Source organism: Palaemon carinicauda, chromosome 18, assembly GCF_036898095.1.
Source record: "Palaemon carinicauda isolate YSFRI2023 chromosome 18, ASM3689809v2, whole genome shotgun sequence".
NCBI lineage: Eukaryota > Metazoa > Arthropoda > Malacostraca > Decapoda > Palaemonidae > Palaemon > Palaemon carinicauda.
In genome coordinates this window covers 70,813,695-70,835,982 of record NC_090742.1, presented here as the reverse complement: position 1 = coordinate 70,835,982, position 22,288 = coordinate 70,813,695, and the positions used below count along the sequence as shown (strand labels likewise).

Genomic DNA, 22,288 nt, shown 5'->3' with positions numbered 1-22,288 from the left:
TCTGGTATAACTTTTTTCTTTTTATTTCTTTTTTTTTCTCACAACCTTCAGTGCTTTTACTGAACAAAGAAAACTATTGTCCATCTATAGAAAACCCTTAAGGGAAGGAATAGCAAAAGATGATGCAAGAGTACATCTCCAATCCCCAAATTTGAGTATTAGTCATTGAGCAGATTAACAGATTTTTAAAATTTTTGATGAGTGACTTGAAAAGGTATGAAGCTCTCTCTCACTACAAAGATGTAAAAACATGGGTAAATAACATATAGACTTAATTGAAATTTTTATTTTTTATAATGCTGTCAAGCACTTCAATTGCTGATGGGAGATGGAATTTTTTTTTTCTTGATTCACAAAAATTTATTTAAGGGTAGACCTATAACCTTTGATAGCTGAAAAAATAACACTTTTCTTACAGAAAGAAAATCTGTTCTGATATTGCAACCAATAGTATAGGCTACACAAATATTTATCATTTATTACATCTTGAAAAACTAACTACTGTAATCTTATAAATATTTTATTGACCTCTTTAGGTTCTCTCTATATAAAATTCAATTATATAAAATAATTTCTTGAATCAACAATCAGAATCCCATGTATATGGGTAAAGAAGGAGAGAAGAAAAGGAGACTTTGTTAACAGGTAAAAAATTTATAATTTTCAAGGGTAATCAAGTAAATAAAACAAATTTTTTTAACTTCTAAATGAATGCCAATTACACTTCCAAAAATGATAAGTGTTTACATTTTGTATCATACAAATACAGTACATTTGTATATTTTAAACAAATTACTTGGAACACCTAAATTGCAAGAAAAATCAATTGAGGAAAACCATCGTTAACTAGAAAGAAAATCAAAATTTTCTTATAAACTGCTTAAGAAAAAATCACCAATTACACTTGGAAAAAAAACTTTTTTTTTTTACAAACTAAAAGTTACTTGTGTCACAAAAATAAAATAAATTTCATTACTTGTAATTCTTCTAATTTTGAAAATAAAACTTCCAATCATACTTCAGTTAACTAATATTTGCTGATTCTTCAGCACCACAACTATCTGACTTTGCACTAACTTCAGTAGATTCATGGTCTTGTTCCTTGTTACCGTTATCTTGCTTACAGCATGGATTTTGAAATGAATGATTAACATTGGTAGTGTCTGAGGAATTGTTCATCATATGATTATTCAAAAGATAAGGGTTGAAGTAATTTATTACATTAGCCATGGAAGGATTCATATAATTCTGCCACATAGGAATTCCACCTTGGTTACCACAAGCTTTATTACCACCACCCCACAAAGACATCATCATACAATAATTAAGCATGGCAGGTGTCATGGGAGCAGTCATGACAGGAGTCATAGCTGGTCCCATCATTTGACCCATTGGGGCCATTATAGGTGATGACATCATGGGGGCCATTGTTGGAATTACTGTAGGAGCTGCTGGCTGAGTAACGGATGTGGTTATCACCGAAGCTCCTGGGGGCGACACTAAATTAGCTTTTGACAATACAGACTGATGTGTTACTTTAGGAATGTTGGAATGAGGTGTTTGAACATTCATTGGTGTTTGAATATTCATTGGTGATTGAACATTCATTGGTGCTTTAACATTCATAGGAGCATTCAGCATTGTCGGTGCTGTGGCAGTGGTCTGTGTCATTGTAGATCGAGGATAATAAGTACTCCTAACAGTTGGTTGTTTCCAGGTACTGAAGGATGGATTTGTTACTGGCTGAAATACAGGACACTGGGGAGGTCGAGGTGGCATCGGGGTTGCTGCCATGTGTACCTGTACACCTGCTTGTGTAGGCACGTGTCCTATAAATCTGTGACCTTTAGAGTGTGTGACCAGAGGATCTAAGGTTGGAAAAGCAGCATCACAAACAGCACAACAATAAGACACCTCTGAATGTAGAGCCATATGACAATCAAGATTAAGACTGAAGGTGAAGGGAGACCTGCAAACGCCACACCTGTATAATTGCCGCCCACTTTCATCTTCTGGTGTGCAAGAAGGATCAGAATTTGATGATGGTCCTAAATGAACAGACCTCTGGTCACCGAGAGCCTCACGTCCATGAAGTTCTAGTAAGTGAAGTTCAAGATATAAAATAGAAATAAATGATCCACCACAAATACCACACTCACAAAAATCATCCACATCCCTTGTCTGGCCATCTCTGTGTAGCTGCTGGTGTATTTGTCTTCCCTGATCAGTGAGGAAGACTTGATTGCAATATATACATGCAGAACCTTCATTTCTGTGAGCCTGTTGATGTGCAGTCCATCCAACACTGGTTACAGCCACAACACCACAATCTGCACACACTGCTGCAAAATCAATACCGGCTCCAGAAGAATTTTTTCCATAGGCAAAATCATCAAAAACAATACCTGAAGCGGATAACATTTCTCTCTTCACTTTGCATGGACTATATTCTTCTTCAAGATCACTTCCTGAAGTCCTGACATGCTTTCGAGCTCTCTGGTGGTCAGTTTTTGAGTGGCTCCCCTCAGCAAGTGAAGGCTGCATACGTTCAGCTGCAGTCTGGCTTCGAGTTACCATTCTGGACGGAGGTGCAGGAGATTTCTGGTTCTGAAATTCATTATCATTAGTCTTGTCTATGTTAGGAGTTTTTGGTGTACTGCTTGATACATTTCCAACAATACTGCTTGCCTTTCCAGTTTCAGCTGTCTTACAAAAGCTTTGGTCGCTTGTTGGGGAAGTGTTTAGATTATTTGTGACATTACTTACAACGGTATTACTAATACTTGTGGTAGCATTGTTAGATAAACTGGTACTAGTAGATGCAATGGGAGAAATACTAACACTTGAAGACAAAGTGCTTTTACTAGTACTACTAACATTTAAATAATCAATCAATGATGACATAGTGGATGCTGGGAAAGCAGTAGTATTTGCAGGAGTTTGTAAGGCTGGTTCAACTGATACAATGCAATTTTCACTCCCAGTGTTTTTAGCAGACAAATCTCCTCCTTCTGTGTCGGTTACATTCACAGGTTGCTGAGGTAAATGAAGACCAAAGTAAGAACAAGGTACATTTGTACCTAACATTGTTTTAAAATGTTGCTGTTGCTGTTCTTGCATTTTCATTAAATCAATAACACAAATACAGCTTTCAGGAATATCTTATTCTTATAATTTAAATGAGATGGATAGGTCATAAGTACAAATACCAAATGGTTATTACTCAAGTGTACTTTAATTGAATCTGACATGGAAAGTTAGTCTGTTTTACCAAACTATTGTTAATCCTTAACTTTATTGCCAAACCAACACTTAAAATACCTGCAGCAGTTCTCAATCTATGCAGTTCGTTAGTCATGCACTCGACAATACTAGAGTTCCTTTGCTGTTAGCCCTCTAGAAGGCCTAAGTTGTCCCAGAAATTTTTGCTTGTGTCCAGAAACAATGTTGCCAGTTCCTTTTCTATCTTCCTTAGACGATGATCCAGATAGGTATAATCTTGCTATCAAAGTTATATCAGCAGTAAGCTGAGCAGCATATGAGGACACTGACTGAAGATGACATAAGCAGTCTGCACTTCTGAAAATTAACAATATTTTAAGATCAAGCGGCTTTTTCATTAACAATTAACAATTTTAATTTGATACGCAAGTTCAATTTTATCAGAATTTGGCACCAAATTCATCAGGACCTTGAATCTAAAGAGGAGTTAGTTGTTGTTAAATAGCAAGATAGATTTTGAAATTTAATGAGATGAAGTGCAAAATCTATTATCATTATTATTATTATTATTATTATTATTATTATTATTATTATTATCATCAGTATAAGCCACAACCCTAGGTGGAAAAGCAGGATGCTATAAGCCCAGGTGCTGCAAAGGGAAAATAGCCCAGTGAGGAAAGGAAATAAGCGAAGTAATTAATAATCAAAAAATATTTCAAGTACAGTAACAACATTAAGATAAATATCTCCTATATAACCTATAAAAACTAACAAAATAAGAGGAAGAGAAATAAGATACAACAGTGTGCCCGAGTGTACCCTAAAGCAAGAGAACTCTATCCCAAGACAGTGGAAAACCATGGTATAGAGGCTATGGTACTACCCAAGTCTACAGAAATTTGTTTTGATTTTGGAGTGTCCTCAGTGTTCTAGAAGAGCTGCTTACTATTGTTAGTGTCTCTTGTAGCCTTACCAAGAGGAGAGTGGCCACTGAACAGTTACACTGCAATAGTTAACCCATTGGGTGAAGAATTGTTTGGTAATCTCCGTGTTGTCAGGTGTATGAGGACAGGAGAATATGTAAAGAATAGACCAGACTATTTGGTATATGTGTAGGCAAAGGGAAAATGAACCGTAACCAGAGAGAAGGATCCAATGTAGTACTGTCTGGCCAGTCAAAAGACCCACCAACTCTAGGTGAAACGCAAGAAAAATCCCAGTTGGACAATGAAGTACTGTGGGAATTATAGAATATTAATAGCAAGATGACAGCAACAAAATGAGTACACAAGTGAAAAGCTAAAAAGTGGATTAGAATTTAGATAGTAGCCAAAGGAACACTTCAAGGAGAGTAGTGCGTGTGGTCACGCCTCCCCGACAAAATACAGTAATACAAGACTTAAAAAAATTATAAATTATATACATTAGGTCCTAAAGACGGGACTAATTTGTCCGTATTCAAATAAATATTGTAATAAGAATCATCGGATATACTTTCAGACATTGCTTTTGTAAAGGAATGTTTGGATGACTTCTTTTAGGGAATTTGTGATTAACTTATAACTAGAATTAATTACAGTAAATATATATTGCAACTTACCCAGAAGTAAAACTCAACAAGCTATCACAATTTTTAAAAAAATTTTACCAATTTTTTTTTTTTTTTAGCTATACAAACTTGAGTCCTTTAATGGAGTTTGATTTTAGCGAAGATGGAAACTGATGTTAAAATTTGTAAAGCGGTGGCTGTAGTAGCTAGCAGATGTGGTTAAGCTCTGCCCACCCAACATGCCACTGAGCAGCCCTTTGAATTTTAAGGCACGAACAGTAACAATAGCAAAGCTAAGGGTCAATGAAGAGGTTTCTTTGGAAAATATAAAATGTATACACACCAGCCAGGCATATTAAAAATAATCCAGTTGGGCAATGAAAACTTCAAGAGGAGAATTCAATAAAACTACTGTATTCATTCACTGTTTTGATAAAAATATTCATTCAACATAAATAGAAATTAAGTAAGGTCTGTCAAATGAGGCAGTGGGGGTTAACAAGAAATAAAGATTGTGATGGTGTTGAAGATAGTTCTCATAGTTTTAAATAGTAAAGTTATCAAAGGCTGGCTTTAAATGTAAAATATGCCCCGTGCTGAGGACGGCAAGGCCAATCAACACCTCACGGGTGTGTTTCGATATTAAAAAAGTGATTGGATCTTAAAAACTCAAGTTGGGATGAAGGTTGAGCAGTTGAGATAGAGTAAGACCAAAATAACTGTAGAGTAAGACTAAAATGACAATAGCTACTGGCCAAGGGGACTGCAAAGAGCATTTTTTTTTATTTATTTATTATTTTTTTTTTGGAGGTAGTCTGTGACAATTCCCTGAATTTTCCAGGGGGGCTATATTTAATCTGAAAACTTATCTTTCAAGCCATTATTCAGTCAATTACTTCTCGGGCGGGTCCATATCAATCATCTAATGAAACATTTTCATTATAACTTATACAATTCCTTGATTGTAGCATCTTCCAAATCATATGATCTTGAGAAAAGGACTGTAGAGTAAAAGACTAAAATGACTGTAGCTAGTGGCCAAGGGGACTGCAAAGAGTTTTTTTTTTTTTTTGAGGTAGTCTGTGACAATTGCCTGAATTTTCCAGGGGGGGGGGGGCTATATTTAATCTGAAAACTTATCTTTCAAGCCATTATTCAGTCAATTGCAGTAATGCCCACCGATGATTTTTCCAAAGTACTATGTGAATACAAAATGTACTGTGAAATGGATATGGAAGTAATTTTATATAACTAAATTTATTTCAATACGTAATTTGCAAAGGACTAAACTTGGTTTAAAACAAAACAACTGCCACGAACTATACGGTGATTAAATTATTCTTGTTCTGTCCGAACTGGTAATAAAAACAATAACGGTGTTTCAGTAATTATACCGAGGGGTTTGGCAAATCGTATTATTATACGTAGTCCTTGCTATTACAGTATACGAGGCGCCCATTTGCCAATTATGTGGGACAAATTACATGTTTCAGTCATTCCGTGTTTACCCTTTTCCTTTAAAATAACTGTTTATTTAATAAATGCCGACTTTGTATAGTTCTTACAGACGTTTTCCTGGAAGAGGCCCTAGGGGGCCTGTGGCTCCAGTATGGTAGCCAGGACACTATGTGGGTGGTGGTGGCATGTGGTGTTTATCCGAGTTTTATAATTGAATTTTTGATCCTGTGTTTTCCAAAATTTATCAAGTCTTGACTCAAACTGTGTCACTGTCTCTGAGTGTACCACCTCGTCCGGCAAATTGAAGTATAGTTACTAGCTGGCATGTTTTAAACCAAGTTTGGCTTACTATGGTAAACGTATAGATCGATACACCTGTGATTTTTGGTCCGGGAATATTATTATTGGATAAGGAATCGGAAAAGCGGAGAAAAAACGAAAAAAAAATTCTCCAATTGCTAAATATTCCCAAAAACTTATCCATGCTACGTGTGCTTTAATGACTCCTTATAGCGAAATCTGAAGAGTTCGGAAAACTATTTAAAAAGCTATGGATAAAAAAATTAAAGTATCCTCATAGATAACTTCAGGAAGTTAACGCTACGTAAGTAACAATCACGAATATTCTTTGTTATAGAAAGGAAACATCTAACAAAAATATATTCTATACCGGGGGTCACGGTCACCTGGAACCTGCATTGCGTACCTACATGTCAATAACCGATGAATGTGGCGAGTTGGCACTGGTACATGATGCAATGGATAGAAATAAAATGGAAAAAGACTATTGACTGGCACTGCAATAAGGTGGGGTTATTGGGGGTTAAAAAAAATTCAATAAAAAAATATCTATATTGTACACTTATGTTCGGAATCTTCGGATCATGGCAAGCATAACTATGGTCTTATCGAATGCACCAAACCGTTTTCATATAATTAAAAGCATACACTCTAATTTAATGTTGGGACCCTTGGCTATGTATGCTTAGCACTTGGATTTTGGGCTTTCCAAAGGCGATTGCAGTTTTGCTCGTAATAATAAGCCTTCTAAACGTCCATCCAGATTTACCAAGTTCACAATTGTTAGAATATTAAACTTTTATTTATGATGCATTAGTGTTGTTGATTATGCGCTTGGGTACAATCATTTGTTTTTACCCATAATTCTTGTCATGATGTGCGTGGCGTGACGCCGCTTTCTTTTGTCCATATAGTGTAACCGGCAAGTTCATGGCCGAAGGAACTGTGTACTGCTGCCTCCCACATTCTCCATTAAAGTGACTCTTTTAGTGATAATCTTTTATTATAACCCACCATCATGTCCTTCGAGCTCACAGGTTATGGGCCCAGCTCAAGCAAGAGGAAGTTGTATTTTGATGGTGATGAGGAGAAATATGAAATGTGGGAGATAAAATTTCTAGCCCATCTGAGACTTCGAAAACTTACCCTAGACGAAAGTGAAGATCAAACTTCAGCGGAATTCAGTGCTAAAAATGCTGACATTTTTGCCGAGATCGTTCAAGTTCTAGATGATAAGAGCCTCCAATTAATAATGAGAGATGCAGTCAACGATGGAAGAAAGGCATTGGAGATTCTACGGGACCATTACCGAGGTACTAGGAAACCAAGAATCATCTCCCTCTACACGGAGCTGACATCACTGAAAATGAGAGGGAAAGAATGTGTAACTGATTATTTTCTTCGAGCAGAGGCAGCCTCCACTTCGTTAAAGTCAGCTGGTGAGACGATCAGCGACAGCCTTCTTATTGCTATGGTGTTGAAGGGTCTTCCAGAGGAATTTACTCCATTTAATACTGTTGTTATGCAGAAGGATACCGAGTCTACGTTTCCAGAATTCAAGTCTCTGCTACGGAGTTATGAAGAAAGCCTGAGGAGTCGAGAGGCACACAGGCCTGATGTGAAGAGTGAGAACGTCCTTAAGGTGAATTATAAGAAGAATCCTGATTATCAGTGTGGTGGATCTGCCAGTGGCTCATCAGTAAGATGTTATTCATGTGGTAAGACTGGACATAAGTCTTTCGAGTGTAGGTTGAAGAAAGACAGAGGTAAGTGGTGCAAAGAATGCAAAACCATTACACACAATTTTGATGAATGTAGAAAGGCTAATAGGGCTACTAGATTTTCTAGTGCAACTGTGAATGTTTGTAAGCCTAGATCCACTAATGATTATAGTGATGAAGAATGTTGTTTCAAAATAAGTTGCTCTGTTGATAACATATCTACAGATGTATGTAATGTTCTTGTTGATTGTGGTGCTACTACCCACATCATTACTGACAAATCCAAGTTTAAGTGTTTTGATGAAGACTTTGATGAATCAAAGCATATGGTTGAACTTGCAGATGGTGCAAGATGCAAGAATATTGTTAAAGGTAAAGGTAAGGCTAAAATTGTACTTTTTGATACAAATGGTATAAAACAAAATGTTGTTCTTGATAATGCATTGTATATTCCTACTTTTAAGCAGAATATATTTTCTGTACAATCAGCTGTTAGTAAAGGAGCTACAGTAAGCTTTAATCCTAATCATTCTGAGTTGATAAGTCCAAATGGTGTGTCTTTTGAAATAAATAAGAAAGGTAAGCTATATTATCTAAATAATGTAAACTCATGTAAATCTCGTTCACTAGAGGAGTGGCATAAGGTTTTGGGACACTGCAATGTTAAAGACATTTTGAAGTTAGAAGATAAAGCTGAAGGTATGAAAATTAGTGCCAAAAGTAAGTTTGATTGCATAACTTGTCATGAAGGTAAAATGCATTTATCTAGGAACAGATTACCAGATGAGAGAGCAAAGAGTAAAATGGAATTTGTACATTGTGATCTTGCTGGACCAATGAGTATTGAATCAAGGGAAAAATCTAAATATTGTATTGTTTTTGTAGATGATTATTCAGGATCTGTTTTTGTTTATTTCTTGAAGCAGAAAAGTGATGCACTTGATGCTACTAAGAAATTCCTTGCTGACACTAGTTCTTATGGTGTTGTTAAAAGATTAAGGTGTGATAATGGAGGAGAATTTACTTCTTCAGAATTTAAAAAATTTCTGGTAAGTAATAAGGTTAAGCAAGAATTTTCTTCACCAAATTCACCACACCAAAATGGTACTGCTGAGAGAATGTGGCGTACATTGTTTGAAATGGCTAGATGTCTCTTAATTGAAGCAAAGCTACCAAAATTCATGTGGAATTATGCTGTTAGGGCAGCTGCTTATATAAGGAATAGATGCTACAATTCTAGACTAGATAAAACCCCATATGAAGTGTTAACGTCTAAGAAGCCTAAACTTGAAAATATGCATATTTTTGGTTCCCTGTGTTATGCTTATGTAGAAAAGAAAGCTAAGCTAGATCCAAGATGTGAAAAGGGAATATTTGTTGGTTATGATTCATACAGTCCTGCTTATCTTGTATATTATCCAGGAACTGAAAGTTTGAGAAAGGTTAGGTTAGTACATTTTACTGATAAATTCAATTTTGATAAATCCCAAAGTCTAAAGGAAGATGGTGAATCAGAAGATAGTGAATTTGATTTTGATAATGAGAATGTCATTTGCAATGAAAAGAAAGCAACTGTTAATGATAATCAAAGTGATCCTGTTTCTAAACATATCCTTGTTGAAGATGAGCATAGTGAAATTAATACAGATTTGACTGAAACTGAAAGGGAAGGAGAGTCCCGTTACCCAAGTAGGGAGCGAACTGCTCCCAAATATCTTGAAGAATATGTTGATCCTGATAATGTTGATTTACTGGGCTATTCTGTTCATTATTGTTGTAAAGTAACTGAAATTCCTGAAAGCTATAGAGAGGCATTAAATTCACATGTGGCTCACAAATGGATAGCTGCAATGGATGATGAAATTCAATCTTTGAGAGATAACAATACTTATGAATTGTGTAGTTTACCAAACAACCGTTGTATTGTAGGTGGACGATGGGTATATGCCATTAAAGAAGGGTTAAATGGTGAAGAGCAATATAAAGCTCGCTATGTTGCAAAAGGGTATTCCCAAATTGAAGGTGTTGATTATACTGATACTTTTTCTCCTACAGTGCGTATGACCTCAATTAGAATGCTTATGCAATTGGCAGTACAATATGATTTAATTGTGCATTGTATGGATTTTAAAACTGCCTATCTTAATTCTGATATTGATTGTGAAATATTTGTTCAACAGCCTGAAGGTTACATTGAGACAGGAAGTAATAATGAACAATTGGTTTGGAAACTGAATAAATCTCTGTATGGTTTAAAGCAATCAGGCAGAAATTGGAATAATATGCTCCATGATTTCTTAATTCAAAATGATTTTGAGCAGTCATTAAGTGATCATTGTGTGTATGTCAATAAAAGACATAACTTTCATGTAATTATTTTGGTTTGGGTTGATGATATGATCATTGCCAGTAGTAATGAGAAAGCTCTGTTTGACACTAAACGTGTATTATGTCATAGATTTGAGATGAAAGATTTAGGGAAACTTTCATGGTTTTTGGGTATTGAGTTTGTTTTTGATGGAGATTGTATAAAAATGAACCAGAGTAAGTTCCTTGAGAAAGTTTTGAGAAAGTTCAAAATGGATGAATGCAACCCAAAGTCAATTCCTTGTGATCTAAGTGTTAATAAGTGTACTTTTGAGGAAAGTCCTGAACTAGTTGATAGTACTCTTTACAGAAACATTGTTGGAAGCTTGATATATATCATGACTTGTACTAGGCCTGATTTAAGTTTTGTTGTGTCTAAACTTTCACAGTATATGGCTAGGCCAACTCAAAGTCATTTGGCTATGTGTAAATATGTTCTAAAATTTCTTAAAGGTACTAAACAACATTGCCTTGTTTTTAAGAGGTCTTACGATACTATTGAGATTTCTGGTTACTGCGACTCAGACTGGGGTAGTTCTGAAGATCGTAAAAGTATTTCAGGTTATTGTTACCAAATGAATGCTGATAGTGCTCTTATTTCTTGGAAGAGTAAGAAACAAAGCAATGTAGCTTTAAGTTCTTGTGAAGCTGAGTATGTTTCATTGACTTTTGCTATCCAAGAAGCAAAATTTTTGCAGCAGTTGTTAACTGATATGATTAATGTTGAAGTCAAACCCATCATATTATTTGTTGATAACCAAGGGGCAATTAAACTTGCTAAGAACCCTGTTTACCATCAAAGGTCTAAACATATAGACATACGCTATCATTTTATCCGTAATGAAGTTATGAGTAAAAATGTTGATTTAGTGTATGTCCCCTCAAGTGAAAATAAAGCCGATATGTTTACAAAACCAGTAACTAAAGCAAAGTTGATTTATTTTAATTTGTGTCAATAATGGTTTTGTAATATTGACCTTTGATAGCTTTGTATTTTGTTTGTTTTTGAATACCATGATATATATTTGTTTGATGTGTAGTAATTTGCAGATTGATGAGAATAAAAGTTTATGAGGGGGTGTTAGAATATTAAACTTTTATTTATGATGCATTAGTGTTGTTGATTATGCGCTTGGGTACAATCATTTGTTTTTACCCATAATTCTTGTCATGATGTGCGTGGCGTGACGCCGCTTTCTTTTGTCCATATAGTGTAACCGGCAAGTTCATGGCCGAAGGAACAGTGTACTGCTGCCTCCCACATTCTCCATTAAAGTGACTCTTTTAGTGATAATCTTTTATTATAACCCACCATCATGTCCTTCGAGCTCACAACAATTAGTGAAATTCTTTCCAAATGTTAAATTACTGCATTTTACTTCATAAAAATTAAACAACAGCTTTTGTTGAATTATGGATAAAGCTGAAATCCATCCCACCACCCAAAAAAAAAAGAAAAAAAATCCCCAAAAAGTGATAATTTAGTGCCTACCAATTTGTGGATGGATATTGCCAAACATTTACCAGTTTACTAAAAACAAAACGTGATAGATTAAAAATTTGTTATATATTACCTAATATGAGCCCGACTGTTCTGGGAGTATAACATATATGTAATTATCAACAATGTACCAGATTAGTATATGGTGGAGTTCCGCATGTATTTTCACTAATATGCTCTGCAAAGTGCAGACTGAGAAAAGTCAGTAGACGGGTGATTGGGTATGAATTCCACAAGGTAGATCAAGACGTTTTAAAAATTAATTAAATCTTCCGCATTAACCTTATAAAGTAAATATTTGCAGATACTATGCGTTAAATTGAACATAAAATATTAAAAACCAGAAAATTATTAAAAAAATAAAGCATTGCAGAACTAAAGTTAACTTATTGTACCAGTGATACTTGGTAAATTCTAGCAGCTACGTAAATGCAACAATGTTGACATTCAAGTCATGATCTTGACAAATACATGTGGCAAACCAAAGGGAAGATCATAACAAACATGCCTAATCTTTCTGGAAGGCTAAAATCTTTATAAGAATTACTGATTGCAAGGCGATTCGTCATAAAATAAATGCTTAAACCTTATAAATTAGAACTCAATTCAATACTACGACGTTTTCGGTCTTTTTCTTTGGCCATAAAAACATATAAATTAAAACTCAATTCAAAACTACGACGCTTTCGGTCTTTTTCTTGGGGGGATAAAAACATGTTGGGTAATCGTGAAAACTGCGTAAATTTTAATATGGCACGTGTGATTATCTCCAATAAAACAATGCTAACAAATAAGTCTTACGGATTAGATAAGAGCAAATCACGATTTACTCTTGTACACACAGTAGAACAACGTAAACAACTTGCAAACCTTCCCGAACGTTCCAATGATAGACAATTACCGGACGATGCTTCAGTAATCTTACCTGTTCAATCGGTTCATTAATTAAAGAGCACAGTAATAAAAGAAACTTTTCCTAGTGTCTTGTACAGTAGAGCTCTCCGTTGCTTACTGGAGGCGATATCAGCAAGTTAATGAACTACTTTTAAAGATCGAGGTGTCGTGTAGGAGACCAGAGTGGTTCCGCCCTTTCAACTATAGAACTGCCAGTGATTTTTAACTACCCATTGTTGGGAAGTTTGGTAATGAAATTCTCTGTGAAGTTGTAGCTGAATCAATCAAACATTACATATTCGATCCATTATTTGTTTTTATCGTTATATCAGACGGTAGTTTATTGTGAACACTGAGTTTTCATAGACGTTTATTGTAAATCAAGTTACGAAGTTAATACTACCGTAAATCGTGGCCGTTTGATGACATTGTTTACCTTCGTAGCCCACTACTCATTTGGTTCAAAAAATATATAAACCTCTACATCAAACCGTTTCCACTAACAGAAACCCCAACGTCATTGTTTCTACCACATTCATCTTTTAATCGTGGATGAAGGGCATTATGTACTATAACTTAAACTACACTGATTGCTTCATTTACCTTTACAAAAACTTACCAGCATCCCTTATCTTTCACACAGTGGATGTTAAGGGTCTTCCTATTAGGATCTCTCCTACCTCTGAATTACACAACCTTCTCATTTTTTGCAGTCCATTCTTTCCACGTGCAAAAACAGTCTCGGAATTCCCTGATCAAATCTTTCAACTATGTTGAATATAGATACTGTTTAGCCAGCTTAGAATAACTGTAAGGGATAGGGACAAAATGAGAGTGAGTGTGAGACTGAATAGAAGCGAGAAAGGTAACATACGGGACTCGAGTTTTCTGTGGAAGTCAAGTTGGCATTCATATGAAGGGATTGTTGACACTACTCTCCTCATTGGAATTGAAGTATGGATATTGAATGTAACTGTTTAGATGAAACTATTTGTTTGCAGCCTATGTTTTGTAAGAAGAATTTAAAGTGAAACAGTCGAGATACGCGTAAGTGGCATCAAATTTAACATTGATACAATGGGCACGGAGGCCATATTACACGAAAGTGGTAGCCTATCAATTTTAACATTGATACTATGGGCAGGGAGGCCATTGTACACGAAATTGGTAGCCTATCAAGTTTAACATTGATACTATGGGCAGGGAGGAGGCCATTTAGTGTTGACGAACAATTCGGTTAAATCCCCATTTTCCCACTATGAAGTGACAGCTACAAGTAGTTGAAAGTGGGGTACGTGTGTAGATCATCGAGTCACCAGGCCAGCTGTTCGCATAGAAAATGGGAATTCTTCCTATCCTCGTCCGACGTCATCCACAAAAAGTGTATTTACGATTATGTTGATCGAAGATATTATAGGCCTATTAATTATTCACTTACTGGACTTTTCTCTGCTATGGCTTGCTTCGTTCGCAGTTAAAACGTAATTTTATTGCTCCTCTGTTCATATAATTAAAAGCATATACTCTAATTTAGTGTTTGGGACCTATAGCTAAAAAGTGGGTGTAGTTAAGACACATGGGGATGCTGCAACTGTAAAGAACCCTTAGTAATGTCTGCAGTGCACCATGGAAGGGTCTCTGATGGTGCTACTCCTCTTATGAGATGTTATCCGAGTAAATGCCAATGGATTTGGGCGTAGATATACTATAGGTCTACTTCAGGGCAGAGGGGCACCTAGCCTAACTGAGGGTTGTGGACCTCTTGGTGGGAAGAAATGCCTCCCTAATAGTAGACGAACATCCTCTCCCAAATCCAATGGCAATTATATGTTTATAGGCTACTTATGAATGGCAGAGGCAATGGACAGTGGCATTACCCTATCAAGCAGGATAATTCCATAGAGACTAACCATATATACATATGATCAACGCCCAAGCCCCCTCTCCATCCAAGTTAGGACCAAGGAGGGCCAGGCAATGGCTACTGATGACTCAGCAGATAGACCTATAGGCTCCCCCAAACACCCCATCCTTAGCTCACAAGGATGGTGAGGTTGTAGCAACCAAATGATCTAACGAGTTTGAGCGGGACTCTGACTAGTGAACTTGTCAGGGACGTTACCACATCGGGCACCCCAACCTTTAAATTTCAATCATTCTACCCTTGTAGGGTTGTGGAAAACAAAAATAATTGCATCCTTGCAGCTCTGTAGAGTTACCATATGACTAGGAACAAGTGTATTGCAAACCTTTGGCCAGCGTTGTACTTTAAAAAGAAAAATAAAGATAAGCAGAAGAGGAAGATACTAAGTTTAGGGGTTTTACCTGTGCATGGATGTGGTGCAAACAGGCGTGACCTGCCCCCCCCCCCCCCCCCCCCCCACGTTGAATTTTCGGGGTGACATTATACTCTGTCCCTCCAAAAAAAATAACATAGTTAAATATCACGCTCATACGATGATAGATCAAGTAAAATTAGAATTATTACTCCTTAAAAACACTGTCCTGAAGTTTTCTTTGAACTTTGAAGATTTGTATGTTTGCAAGAACATATAGGCATAGTTTACCACTACTATTGGACCTTATAGTGCCACTGAAAAGAGCTGAAATTTCAAAATTCTTCTGGGAACGCTCACAGCTCCCCTCACTCCCATTACTCCGAAACCTAAAGGACAATGTGTACAAGAATGGTGAGGAAAAAGACTGATTGTGTCTTGGGTAGCTGAAAGGTGTAGTGTTAGGGAAACGTTAGCCATTGTAGCTTCAGGAAGACTATACAAGTGTCTAATGTTAATTCGAGGATTGAATGAATAAGATTGAGTGTGACAACATATAATCTGCGGTTGCAATCCTTTGCGGTTCAGGAATGGGAAAGAATGACATTGAAAGAGAATTTTTGAGATTCTGGTTGACTGCCTGATCTAGATAATCTCAGGTACCGTCGTTCAGTTATTTGCGTCATGCATGTTTCATAATATTTTTCATAATTCTGACCATCCTTTGCATTCGGATCTTTTCAGACTGCGTCATCCTGTGCATTATACTAAATATAGAGTTAGTTTTAACACTCTTGCTTCCTCCATCATAAGGCTCAATGCTACACATTATTCTAATTTAGAAGTTCTACTCCAACTACCGTCACCAGATTGTGGAATGATCTTCCTAATCGGGCAGTTGGAACTTCAGAATTTAAACTTATCGCGAATGTTTTTATTTTGAACAGTCTCCTCATAGTTCATGAATATGATATATCTATTTTAACGTATTTACTGATCTTAATATATTTTATACTCATTATTCATTACTTCTCTTGTAGTCTATTTATTTTCTTATTTCATTTCCTCACTGGCCTATTTTCCCGTTGGAGTCCTTGGGCTTATAACATCCTCGTTTTCCCACTAGGGATGTAACTTAGCTAGCAATATATATATATATATATATATATATATATATATATATATATATATATATATATATATATATATGTGTGTGTGTGTGTGTGTGTGTAGTATCCTCCTTTTCCAATTAGGGATGTAGCTTATCTAGCTATATATATATATATATATATATATATATATATATATATATATATATATATATTGTTAGCTGTTACATCATCTCCCACTTCACGCTCCATAGTTCTCAGCCATATAGGGCTGGGTTTTCCAACTCTTCTAGTGCCTTGTGGAGCCCAGTTAAACATTTGGTGAGCTAATTTCTCTTGGGGAGTGCGAAGAGCATGCCCAAACCATCTCCATCTACCCTTCACCATGATCTCATCCACAATTCCACTTATGGAACTCAAGTAATCTTTGTTATAGTTCCATTTATAATCCTGTCCTGCAATTTAACTCCTAATATTCTTCTGAGGGCTTTGTTCTCAAATCTGCTAAATCTGTTGGCGATTGTTTCATTGTCATACCACGACTCGTGTCCACACAGTAACACAAATCCCACTAAACTGATATATAGTCTGATTTTAATATGTAATTTCAGGCGATTTGATTTCCAAATTTTATTTAACCTAGCCATTATCTGGTTTGCTTTTTCCAATCTTTCACTAAACTTCAATTGTAATAACCCTATATTGGAGATCATAGTTTCTAAATACTTAAATGATTCTACCTCATTAATCCTTTCTCCTTCCAATAACATTTCATCTTCCATTACATATTCCGTTTTCATCATCTCTGTCTTTCTTTTATATATTTTGAGCCCAACCTCGTATGATATTTCATGAATTCTGGTAAGCAAGCATTGCAAATCCTGTGGGCTTCTGCTAATGACAGCATAATCACCATACTCTAGGTCAGCTAATTTCTTATTACCAATCCAGTTGAATCCTTCTCCACCATCTCCGACTGTTCTACTCACTACAAAATCCACGAGGAGGATAAACAACATAGGCGACAACACATTCCCTTGGAGTACTCCGTTGTTCACTGGAGATTCATTTTATAGGACCCCACTAACATTAACTTTGCTCACGAACAGACTTAATCAAATATGCATATTTAAGAGGAACTCCGTAATAACTCTCCACAAAATTGGCAGGTGCACACAATCAAAAAAAATTTTCATGTCCACAAATGCTATATATATATATATATATATATATATATATATATATATATATATATATATATATATATATATATATATATATATGTATATATATATATATATATATATATATATATATATATATATATACATATATAAGTTGAATGCTGCTAATGGTAATACATATGTAAATAAATAGAATTACTCTTCATATAGATATCTGATGATTGTAGATATGAATAAGATATACAGCGTAGTACGAATCAAAGAGATTACTGAGCCAATTATTCACTAAGGAAGCAAATAAAGGTTAACAGAAAAGAAACGAAGGAAAATGTTGCTGTTGAAGATGGTTACAATCAGCAGGTAGGTTTTCAGATGAAGAGAGCAACAAATTTGAAGCTGCAAATACATATAAAGTCGGGTAATATTTGAAAAAAAAAATGGATACGATTATTATTATTATTATTATTATTATTATTATTATTATTATTATTATTATTATTATTATTATTATTATTATTATCTAAGCTACAACACTAATTGGAAAATCGGGATGCTTATAGCCCAGTGAGGAAAGGAAATAAACTATATGGAAAGTAATAAAAATTTAAATGAAATATTTTACGAAAAGGAACGTTAAAACAATTAAATATCTTAAGAACAGTAACAAAATAAAAACAATAAAATATTCTTAGAATAGTAATAACATTAAAACATCTTTCATATAAAGTAAACTATAAAAGAGACTTAAGTTGTTTCAATGGTTTGATAATATTTGAGAAGAAGAGAAGTAAATTGAAATAAGGGAAACCATTAAATGCTTTAGGAGAAGAGAGAGAGAGAGAGAGAGAGAGAGAGAGAGAGAGAGAGAGAGAGAGAGAGAGAGAGAGAGAGAGAGAGAGAGAGAGAGAGAGAGAGAGAGTAGGTCATGGAACTGCATGGGAAATGTTTGCATTATTCAAGAAAAGCGTTGTTTGCAAAACACTGGTGAAACGTTGCAAGTTATTCATTTAGAACCATGCAGGTGATGTTATATATAAAAAAGCAAATCATAGGCCTATAAGATTATCACATTGCTTGCTTTTGGTGTCTTCACGTTACCTGTAAACAAATTTAAGAAAATTGAAGGTATTATGGACAAAACATATTGACGTTCTTATTTATAAAGTGAAAATAAACTCTGATATACAGAAATCCTCAAAGAAAATTTAAACCGAGGACATGATTTTACAAATCGTCTACTCATTACCGACTCTACAGTAGAGTTTGAAGTGTAATGTAGGTTAAGCTGCACATGCCGAGTGTCAGACCCTTTTCAGATTACCGTCATATGCATGATTTCATAGATAATTTGACAAGAAGAAAATTAGCCTTCATTGACGACAGTTTGATATGATCTAACGCGTTTATTAAATTGGCCAAAAAAAAAGGGAAACAAGGTCTTAGCTTTGGTGACACATGGCAAAATAACTTTGTTGGAATAAGTAAACTATGATGATTAAGTTAAATAACTGAATGACGGAATGACATTTGACTGATTTGTATCATTGTTGGAGATACAGCTGCTTATGTAAGGTTGGCGATGTATTAAAAAAGAGAAAAATTCCTGAACATTTATATTAATTGATTCTCTAATAAACAGATGATTTATTCAATGAATTCTTAGGAAAAAAAATAAATGAACAAGTCATTAAAATTTAACCAACAATTTTTCATGTCACAAGACTTTTTTACTTGATTATGGTTAACAGAAATTTAATAAATAACAATAAAAAAGGGAGAAATTATGATGGCTTCTGAAAATAAATTTGAAAGAAATGTAATTTATACGACGATTATGCAACTGTTCTTCTTAACGATTTCAGTATTTTTTAAAGTCCCCCCTTATTTTCCTTAATTTGTATCGTCTTTTATGGTGATAGTTTTCTATTTTTCTAAAACGTTATGCAATTTATTTATCAATGAAAATAATCCTTTCCAAGATACTTTTTTTAAAATAAAAGTACGTTGAAAGCAGTTTAAAAATCAAATGAATCCGAAGAAAACCGGAATACCAAAAAAATAAGGTTGGACAGCGGGCGTTTCTGACGTATGCGTTGCGTTGGCGAAGGCGCAGTAGAAGGACAGCATTGTATCGAATTTTCGAAGTGGTGCCTTCCCTTCCCTTCCAGTGGGCTGACTGCCATATTCTGTAGTGGTTGGGTGTCAGTGTGAAAGAGGAGTGCACAGTGCTCTCAAATCGTCAAAATGGCGGGGAATACGGGGATGGAGCAGCTCATCCCCATTGTAAACAAACTGCAGGATGCATTCACACAGTTAGGAGTGCACATGCAACTGGATTTGCCCCAAATCGCCGTCGTTGGGGGTCAGTCAGCTGGCAAGTCCTCTGTGCTCGAAAATTTCGTCGGACGGTAGGTTGCAAAGTGCTTCGGTCAAATCCACTGACCATTTCTGCATTTCTTTCAGTATTTAATCGCCGTTTTCATTTCTTTATGCTCTTGGCTAACGGTTGTTTCTAGTGCCTTCGATTTAGGCCAGTGATCTGGCAGTTGAGGGGCGGGGGCTAGGCAAGGGGGCGGATCCTTGTAGATGAATTTTAATTTAATCAAAATTGGCAAATGATATTTACATTTGCCCTCAGCTTCTCCTGTTCTTCTACCCATCTGAACTTATAAGTTATATCAATAATTGGATTTTTTCCCTTTTTGCTAATTTGAAGTTGAGTAATCCTACTTGGCCTACGCCTAGCCTATCTCAAGCTATCCTCGTAGCCTGTATTGGCCTACTGTGAACCAATTGTCAAATAACAATACGTGCTTGTTTTTTTCTTGTTTTTTGTTTGCAATTCTTTATTTTTCTATAGGTATTTCCGACACTCGTCTTATAGCCTATGGCAGTCACAGGGCAGCGCCCTGTTTCATTATACAGATTATGTAAATGGCCTATAGTCAATTCTTTTTATTGAGGCAGACTTACACCGACTCGCAGGGGTGCCCTTTTAGCTTGGAAAAGTTTCATGATTGCTGATTGGTTGGACAAGATAACTCTAACCAATCAGATAGCTGGAAACTTTTTCCGGGCTAAAAGCGCACCTTTGCGAGTTGGTGTAGATGCGCCTCATTGAAAAAATTGAGTATAGTTAACCCTTTGAGAGGATTTTGGCACATTAGTAGACCATTGTTTAGAATAAACTGTAGAATATTTTTGTTTGCTGTATTACAGGAACTAGTCTTATTTTTCTAAATCATCAGAAAACTCTTGCCCAGTTTATAGTTCTCTCCTGTTAGGTTAGGTTATGTTATTTCGGAAGTACGTGTAATGTAGGGACAGTTGAATAACAGTATCGTAATATGATTAACTTTGGGTTTTCATCAACTTCATACTGTTATTCTTGAATAGTATGTCAGTGTTAGTTCTATTTCAGTTTATATTCTATTTTGACATTGCAGATATTCTCTACAAAAATTACACTATAGGCATGGCTTTGTAATACTATAGCTGCAGTATAGTCTCTCCTAAAAGGTTATTGATAGCACTATACTAAAGTAACTTATCAAAGCCTATTGGCTAAGTCTGTGACATAGCCTAGCCAGGTCTTGTATTTGTATTTAGATTTTCTATGTAACGTTTTTATGATACTTTTAATTGTCGCCAAATGCTACAGCCTTTTCTTTTTACTTATGTATGTGTTTTACAATACTTTTAATTCTTGCCAAATATTTCAGCCTTTTTTTTTTTTTTTCATGTTTTACGATATTTTTAATTCTCGCCAATTACTTCAGCCTTTTCTTTTTTCTTGTATATGTGTTTTACCATACTTTTAATTCTCGCCAAATACTTCAGCCTTTTTTTTTATGTATGTGTTTTACGATGGTATGTGTTTTACAATACTTTTAATTCTCGCCAAATCAATCAATCAATCAATATACCAAGGCACTTCCCCCAATTTTGGGGGGTAGCCGACACCAACAACGAAACAAAACAAAAAGGGGACCTCTACTCTCTATGTTCCTTCAGCCTAATCAGGGACTCAACCGAGTTCAGCTGGTACTGCTAGGGTGCCACAGCCCAACCTCCCACATTTCCACCACAGATGAAGCTTCATAATGCTGACTCCCCTACTGCTGCTACCTCCGCGGTCATCTAAGGCACCGGAGGAAGCAGCAGGGCCTACTGGAACTGCGTCACAATCGCTCGCCATTCATTCCTATTTCTAGCACGCTCTCTTGCCTCTCTCACATCTATCCTCCTATCACCCAGAGCTTTCTTCACACCATCCATCCACCCAAACCTTGGCCTTCCTCTTGTACTTCTCCCATCAACTCTTGCATTCATCACCTTCTTTAGCAGACAACCACTTTCCATTCTCTCAACATGGCCAAACCACCTCAACACATTCATATCCACTCTAGCCGCTAACTCATTTCTTACACCCGTTCTCTCCCTCACCACTTCGTTCCTAACCCTATCTACTCGAGATACACCAGCCATACTCCTTAGACACTTCATCTCAAACACATTCAATTTCTGTCTCTCCCTCACTTTCATTCCCCACGACTCCGATCCATACATCACAGTTGGTACAATCACTTTCTCATACAGAACTCTCTTTACATTCATGCCCAACCCTCTATTTTTTACTACTCCCTTAACTGCCCCCAACACTTTGCAACCTTCATTCACTCTCTGACGTACATCTGCTTCCAC

General features: G+C 35.8%; 3 protein-coding genes across 5 annotated transcripts in view; 2 read left to right on the top strand and 1 right to left on the bottom strand.

Annotated features, from left to right (window-relative positions):
* Positions 1–339: 339 nt before the first annotated feature.
* LOC137657890 (uncharacterized) lies at positions 340–13,164 on the bottom strand. Of its 3 annotated transcripts, XM_068392513.1 has the most exons (3): positions 13,047–13,164; positions 3,322–3,579; positions 340–3,036 (listed from the first exon to the last, which is right to left on the bottom strand). In XM_068392513.1, exon 3 carries the CDS (start codon positions 2,902–2,904, stop codon positions 1,024–1,026), a length of 1,881 nt encoding a protein of 626 aa, XP_068248614.1. In that variant the 5' UTR covers positions 2,905–3,036; positions 3,322–3,579; positions 13,047–13,164; the 3' UTR covers positions 340–1,023. The 3 variants fall into 3 exon arrangements, with proteins under 3 accessions (XP_068248614.1, XP_068248612.1, XP_068248613.1); XM_068392511.1 differs by having other exon boundaries at positions 340–3,579; XM_068392512.1 differs by lacking the exon at positions 13,047–13,164 and adding an exon at positions 12,195–12,313 and having other exon boundaries at positions 340–3,579.
* Positions 7,899–14,046, top strand: LOC137657354 (uncharacterized). Its single transcript, XM_068391691.1, has 3 exons — positions 7,899–8,298; positions 9,139–9,302; positions 14,017–14,046. Exons 1-3 carry the CDS (start codon positions 7,899–7,901, stop codon positions 14,044–14,046), a joined length of 594 nt encoding a protein of 197 aa, XP_068247792.1.
* A 5,691-nt stretch (positions 14,047–19,737) lies between these two features.
* The window catches only part of shi (dynamin-1 shibire), a 227,030-nt gene continuing 224,479 nt past the window's right edge, over positions 19,738–22,288 (top strand). The window contains exon 1 of the mRNA XM_068392510.1: positions 19,738–19,992. Coding sequence (XP_068248611.1) covers positions 19,829–19,992 — 164 coding nt within the window. The 5' untranslated portion in view covers positions 19,738–19,828. The remainder of the gene's footprint in view (positions 19,993–22,288) is intronic.